This window comes from Suricata suricatta, chromosome 17 (genome assembly GCF_006229205.1).
Source record: "Suricata suricatta isolate VVHF042 chromosome 17, meerkat_22Aug2017_6uvM2_HiC, whole genome shotgun sequence".
NCBI classification, from domain to species: domain Eukaryota; kingdom Metazoa; phylum Chordata; class Mammalia; order Carnivora; family Herpestidae; genus Suricata; species Suricata suricatta.
Genome location: NC_043716.1, coordinates 26,836,901 through 26,843,868, shown reverse-complemented (window position 1 = coordinate 26,843,868; position 6,968 = coordinate 26,836,901). Strand labels below are relative to the sequence as shown.

The following is a 6,968-nucleotide window of genomic DNA, read 5'->3' as shown; positions in this document are numbered from 1 at the left end:
GCCCCGGGCGGCTGCCAGGGCAACCGCGGATTTGCGGCCGGGCGGTACCACTGGCGACGCGGCAGGGGCGACGGGGCGGGCCCCGTGGGGCGCAAGCCTGCGGAGGGTGGACCTCGAATCGCCCCGGTCCAGCTCAGCGCAGGTACGGGCGACCCTGCCCCCTGGGGTCGGGAAAGCTCTCCAGCCCTTGGATGCGCACGCCACCACCGGGTCATCGGGGCTCCAAACGCTATGCCGGGAGAGCTCCCAGAGCGTCCCCCACCCCCATCTACGGACGCCCACACACCTGCCCAGACGCCGGAGCTCACCTCTCCCGGGGCCCCGGGGGCAGGCGCCCCTGCTCTGGCCGGAGCAGCCGGGACCAGGGGCCGGGGCGGCGGGGGCGGCTCCTGCTGGTTGCGCAGGGCGATCTGCCTCTGCAGCCGCAACACCTCCCGCTGGGACTCGCGCAGCAGCCGGTCGAAGTCCCTCACGTGGAGCCACTGGGGGCCCTCCTGGTTGGGGGACAGAGAGAGGAGTCAGGCCTAGCCCCTGCCGGTCCCACACCATCCCGCGCTCCACCGTGCCGGAGCGGCCCCTAGGCGCGGGAACGTGCACATCCTCCCATGCATACATGCCTGGTCATAGGTGCAAGCGTGCACAGCCACATGCTTCCGCGAGCCCGTGTACAGACAGTCACAGTAACTCATTTACTGGGCGCTCACGGTGTGCCCGGCACTGTGCTAAAATGCCTTGTGAACATCGCTCCACACACGTGTGAGGCATGCGTGGGTTCATACAGCCAGACCCACTGGCATACAGCCTGAAGCCTGGAGCACAGAAATTCCCAGGTCTGGGACTCCTAGCTCCACCCCCTTCAGTTCAGGCTCCTTCTCCCCGCTCCCACCTGGGCCGTTGCCAGGGGAACCTAGTCCCCAGCAGCTTCTACCTTCCCGCCTCATTTGCATCTCATCAACATCTCGTCCAGCATCCCACAAGCCAGGCAGGTGGCCCAGAGGAGGGCTGAACTGAAAGGGGTGACCAGGGCCTCCTCGCACCTTGCCAACCAGGGTGAGCCTGGCCTGCAGCTCCCTGCACTCCCGCTGCAAGGCAGCAATCTGCTTGTCCTTAGCCAGCAGGGCACTGGCTGTCTCACTGAGATCCCGGGCTCGCTGTTGGGCCAGGGCCTTCCGGCACAACTCCAAGCTGGCCCCAGGACGGGGCACAGGGGCACTCACCTGGCCAGAGGAGGAGTAAGGCCAATGGTCATCTGAGGGCTGGGCACTTCTCCCACTCCTCAGCTCCCTCCAACGGAGGGATTAGGATGAAAACCTAGAAGTATGGCCTCCTGCTTCTACCCTGTATCTGGGGCTTTAGGAGACCACTAGCCTCACTTGACTCCGTCCCAGCAATCCTCAGACAGAACTGGAAGGGTTAACTCCACATCCTAGTTTAGGCCCATAGGCTGCTGCTAATTAAGGGCTGCCACTGTCATGGGTCTCCATCCCTGCCCCCACAGCCCTGCACCCAGAGATGAGCTCAGCAGGAGGCTGCACCAGCAGCCAGCACCAGCGCGTGGCAATCCAGAAACCTTCTCCCTGCCTGTTCAGGAACTCCCCGCCCAACCCTTCCCTCCCTCCTGTAACTCCAGAAACCTTCAGCCTCCTAGCCCAGCCAGCATTTGCCCTTCCTACACCTTGGCCCCTGGGTTCCTGCTTTCCTGGGTGCCAGGAGTCCATGACTTCTGAACCCCACCCCCTCAGGCCCAGCCTGGCGCCCTGGTCACCCAGCCTCCATCCAGCAGCCTCCCATCCTCACCACCTTCAGGTTAGTCTCCTGCAGCTTCCGGGCCCTCTCCTCCAGACGCTTGGCAATGACCGCCAGCTCGGCATTCTTCCGCTTCAGTCTCCGCACCTTCTCCTCTGTCTCAGGAAAGCTGGTCTTCCTCTGACAAGGGGTCAGCCAGAATTGGGCCATGTGGGGAGTGCCCCACAGACCCGATCCTAACTATCCAGGAGTTGGACGAGAGCCCTGGGCTCACAGAGGAGTCCTTGAGAACTCCAAGTAGGAGTTCACCCTCTCTGCATCTTGGGATCATGTCACCTCCATGCCCACACTTGGAGGGATGCTTTATGGGATGAGGAAGGCGCGGAGGCAGAGGGCTGGGGTGTCTGAGCCTGCCTCCCCCCACCCCCAATCAAGACCAGGGACCTGCTTTCCAAGCCTCACCAGCATCTGATTTTCTTCCTTAAGGATGGCACAGCGCTGCTGCAGCTCCCCCAGGGCCCTCAGCAGCTCCAGATTGGGCCTGTCCCCCGAGCCCACGCCCAGCTTGCCCTGGCATGGGAAAGGACAGGACATGGCACCTCAGGAGCCTAGTCAAAGCCCCTCCTGTGGAAGCATCCTGCCCCCCAAAGGTAAGGAGACATGGAGAGGAGAAGGTTCTCCCCCATGTCCTAGGCCTTCAGAGGGGATCATAGGAGGCCCAGAAGGTCCCCACTGCCTCCCTCAGCCCTGAGACCCTCTCTGCTAGTCCCCAATTCTTTCCATCTCTGCCCATCTCTCCCTGGGAAATGGCAGCTCAAGCTCCCAGCTCCACCCGTCCAGGCTCCTTCTGGCCCCTCCGGCCCCTTCCTTGCCCCAAAGCCCCGCTCCTTCCCTCTTCTACAGGAGGCTGCTCACACCTACCCCAAACCTGTCCTCCCTGGCTCAGCCTAGCAGTGAGCCCCCTCCTATGAATCTGCTTCCTCTGGACTCTGATGCCACCATACACCCCCACCCCACCACCACCCCCAGAATCCTTCAGCCCCCAAGGACAGAGACTCTTGGAGGAGGAGACACAGACAGACAGACTGTCAAAGAGAGACTCACAGAGGGAAGGGGCAGGGGCAGGGGCCAGATGTAGACAGACAGGCAGAGAGTCAGAAGGACAGACATATGGCAAAAAATGGAGACACTGAGATTCCTGCCCAGAGAAGGGATGACACACAGTCACAGAGAAGGATCCACAGACAGAGACAGGCCAAGAGAGGAGGGGTGGGCAGCGGGACTGCAAACATGCCCAGGCTGGAGGGCGTCAGTAGACACCCCACCTTGTAGACCCGAGCCATCCCCAGCTTTCTTACCTTAGGGACAACCTCCACCTCCTCGTCCTCCAGCATCAGGCAGCTAGGTCTGGAGCTTGCTGCTTGGTGCCCCAGGCTGGGCAGCCCAGTTTGGGTTCCTTCAGGGTCAATGCCCCCCATAGCCCCAGGGCTCTGGGCTCCCTCAGGTTCAAGCTCGGAGCTCTCCTCGGGCCTCAGCTCCCCAACCTGCCCAGCTGCAGGAGTGTCAGCAATGCCCAGGGCTGCGCCTCCAGGTTCGCTCCCCTGGCCTGGAGTCCAGTTGTGCCAGGCAGGCAGGGCCCACGGCTCCATGGCTCTGGGGTCCCCCAGCTGTGGAAGAGGTGTCAGTTGCTCCATGATGCTGCCAAAGGGCCCCAGGACCCAGGCCAGGGGACATCACCCAGCCAAGTGGAGGGGCTGGCAAGGGTCATGCCAGGCCAGACCCTTTCGTCTCTGAGCTCTTGGCTTCACCGAGTCTCCATCCAAGGTTGGCTGTTCTTCCTCACCCACAAAGGAGGCTGCAGGAGTCAGAGCTGCCAGAGCTGAAGCTAAGGGTATGCGAGCTATGTTCGCTCGTGGCTGTGTGTGTGCGCGGGTATGTGGAGGAGCAAGGGTGTCCCCGTGGGGGCAGGGAGGATGTGCAGAGGCCACCAACAGCAGCGCCTGGCTGAGGGTTTGCGTGTGTCTCCAAACCGGTCTGTTCAGGTCAGCGCTGTCTTGTGTGTGTTTGGAGGCAGGTGCCCCTGCTTGTGTGTGTTGGGGGTAGTGGCTCTGTGTGTCACTGTCTATGCCTATTTTGGAGTTACCAGTTATTTCTGTGTGGGTGTGGGTGTCTGTATTGCAGGGCTGTGGCAGGGTGTGATGCTGTCACTGGTTGTATCTGAGCAGCTCAGTGCTGTGCAGCTGTGTGTGCATTGGTGTCATTGTATGTCCGTCAGCGTGTGCGAGTCTGGCTATCCATCACAACCCTCAGCGTGGCTTGGGTGTGCGGGAGCTGCTGGGGTGATCCTCGACCATCCGACCATCCGCTGTGGTCCTTTATCTCCTGCCCCTCTCTCTGCTGCCGCTCTCCTGCTTGCTGGGCGGTCGGCTGGTCCTAAGGAGGTCTGGGTCGGTGGGCTGCTTGCCTCATAGTCTCTGTCCCTGCTGGCCTCAGCTCTGGGGACTGCAAGGGTCCCCGATAGTCCCGGAGCCCCAGATGGTGGGCGCGAGGAGGGCTGAGCCTCAGAATGGGGGGGATGAGCAGGGGAGAACCAGCCCTCCCCTCCCCCTCCCAGTCTTCTCCCGCCCACCAATAGGAAGTCGGCTGCTGGTTTCCATGGTGATGGCGCTGGACTGGTGGGCTGGACCAGCAGGCAGGGTCAGGACAGAGGGAAAAGCAGGTTCCTCATGGAATCCCAGCCCAGTACCCCCTCCATGTGGCCTCCCACCCTTCTTCCCCACTCGCCCCTACGCCTTCCTTGTACTGAGGCGAGAGGACTGTAGATAGTCCTCCCCACATCGGCCCCAGCCCAAGACCAGTAGAGACAGAGACAGGAGGTAGTATGACCGATAGACAGAGCCAGCCATGACGAGGGGTAGGTAGAGAAAAGATGGGGTTTGAGATGAAACAAAGAGAGAGACAGCGACAGAGACAGAGAGATCAAAAGAATGAAAACAGGAAGATAGCAGCAGAGACAGTGGTAGGGACTAACTGAGAGAATTGCTTCAGCTTCCTCCTGGAAGACTTCATTTAGGGGGCAATCTGGCCCTCTTGCACCAGCAGGGACAACACAGGCTGTTGGGCTGGCTTTGCCCTGAATGGCAAGGAAGTTCATCTTCTGTCTAACTTTAGGCCTTTGTGCTATGAGAAAATGGCTTTTGGGGACAAGGACATGAGAACTCTTCTACCCACAAGTCAACATGTATGTGGGGCCGGGAGCCTAGATGGGGTCCCCAGAGACAGGGTTGTTGGGAGGGGCTTCAGAGAGGCAGCCCCTATCCCCTCTGAAGCTGGGACTCCGTCCCTCCGCTCACAAGCCAGTCTCTGCGAGGTGGGGGGCCCTCATGTGGAGCCCTTGGGGAATAGCAGCAGCACGGAACCACAGAGCCCCTGCGTGTGGGCTCCACCCAGGCCAGAGCTGATAGAATAGCTGGGGAGTTCATGTGGATGAGATGATATCCTCACTTCCTGAAAGTAGTGCGTGGATCAGTATGTGCACTGCTGCATGTATGTCGCTGATGTTTATGTCAGGGGACATATGCATGCCGTTATTTACATGCATGTGTATAGAATAGGCATATATTTATGTCTGTGTATGTGGGAGAGGGCCATTGTATTAGTTTATATGTGCACAGAGACATATGTATGAGGGTATGAGTCTCACTGAGTATATATGTATGCATGTTTCTACATGTGTGCCATTGCATACGTGCCTACCTGCTACAGTGTCTGCATGCTATGATGTGTATTTGCGATATGACTTCGAGTGCAGAAATTACAACACATATGTCACAACACATGTATATGTATGCCATTATATGACATTACACAATATGTAATGGCTCTCTCATATAGTTATGTAAGTATATGTAATGACAATGACATGGCTTTATTTAGATCTGTGTATCTAGATAGACATGCCACCATGTATCTATTGTATATTTAAAATCATGTATGGAGGTACCTGGGTGGCTCAGTCAGTTAAGCGTCCGACTTCGGCTCAAGTCATGATCTCACGGTTCGTGGGTTCGAACCCCGCAACAGGCTTTGTGCTGACAGCTAGCTCAGAGCCTGGAGCCTCTTTCCGATTCTGTATCTCCCTCTCTCTCTGCCCCTCCCCCACTTATGCTCTGACTCTCTCTGTCATTCAAAAAAATAAATAAACATTAAAAAAATAAAAAATAATACTAAAAATTAAATAAAATCATATATGGATGTGTCGGTATAAGTGAGTGTGTATGGAACCAATGTGTTTATTATGTGAATGTCACTATATTTGTGTGCTCTTCTATGTGTAGCACACATTGTATGTGTTCGTATCATTGCATGTGTGTATACAATTGAGTATGTATGTGTCCTGAGTATATCTGTAGTCATTATTTGACATGCGAACCATGTCACATGTGTATGTCACTGTGTGTGGGGGGGGTCCTTATATGGAAATGCATGTACATGCATGATTGTGTAAGCTTCGTATATTAGTATCTGTGCACTTACTTATGTATAAGATGCTTTGTGTGTGTGCTGCAGTGTGTTTATACCCAATTCCTATACCACCAAGGACCCACTGGGCTTTCCTTGAATAGAACTGGAGATTGGCTGCCTTCAGTTTAGGGGTGTAGAAGACAAGTGGAGGGCAGGGCAGGGCCAGAGCAAAGGAAGAAGGTAGGAGGGCCCCTCATAATCCTGCCCCCTTTCCTGGGTTTATAGGGAGGTGTCACCACCCCACCCCACCCCACCCCTGGTCCTTCCTTCCCTCCCAGGCTAGCCAGGCCAGGCCAGCCCAGGCCAGAGCACTCTTCTGGTCTCACAGGCAGGGCCCAGCCCATTTCTCAAAAGAGTGAGTGATTCTCCTTTCCAATCCCTCCATGTCCCCACCCCATCCATGTGCCCCCATTCAGCAGCCCCCCCCAACACACACACCAGCAATATAGTCTCAAACAAAACAGAAGTAGAGTCCATTCTTTATTAGCATTGGGATCCCCAGCACCACCACCCCATGCCTCTCCATCTACCCTCTTGTTCAGCCTCTTCCTCATCCTGGCATCTGTCCACTTGGGGCTGGTCCCCTGAGCCGGGGGGCCCCTCCATAGCTGCAGCAAGTCCAAATGCGCTGCCTGCCCAGATCTCTGGGTGGCAGTAGAATTTTCCTAGTTGGCCAGAACCAGGAGGGGCAAGGCCGT

The 6,968-nt window shown here is 57.4% G+C and overlaps 1 protein-coding gene across 12 annotated transcripts in view; it reads right to left on the bottom strand.

Annotated features, from left to right (window-relative positions):
- Positions 1–4,179, bottom strand: part of TSPOAP1 (TSPO associated protein 1) — a 25,383-nt gene extending 21,204 nt beyond the window's left edge. For 6 of the 12 annotated variants that reach the window (XM_029927304.1, XM_029927307.1, XM_029927308.1 and 3 more), the window contains exons 1-5: positions 3,105–4,179; positions 2,209–2,316; positions 1,798–1,926; positions 1,038–1,217; positions 309–494 (exon numbers count right to left, since the gene is read on the bottom strand). In XM_029927304.1, the coding sequence (XP_029783164.1) occupies positions 309–494; positions 1,038–1,217; positions 1,798–1,926; positions 2,209–2,316; positions 3,105–3,440 (939 nt within the window). In that variant the 5' untranslated portion in view covers positions 3,441–4,179. The remainder of the gene's footprint in view (positions 1–308; positions 495–1,037; positions 1,218–1,797; positions 1,927–2,208; positions 2,317–3,104) is intronic. The other 6 variants (XM_029927313.1, XM_029927316.1, XM_029927305.1 and 3 more) reach the window with 5 other exon arrangements.
- Between the last annotated feature and the right edge of the window lie 2,789 nt (positions 4,180–6,968).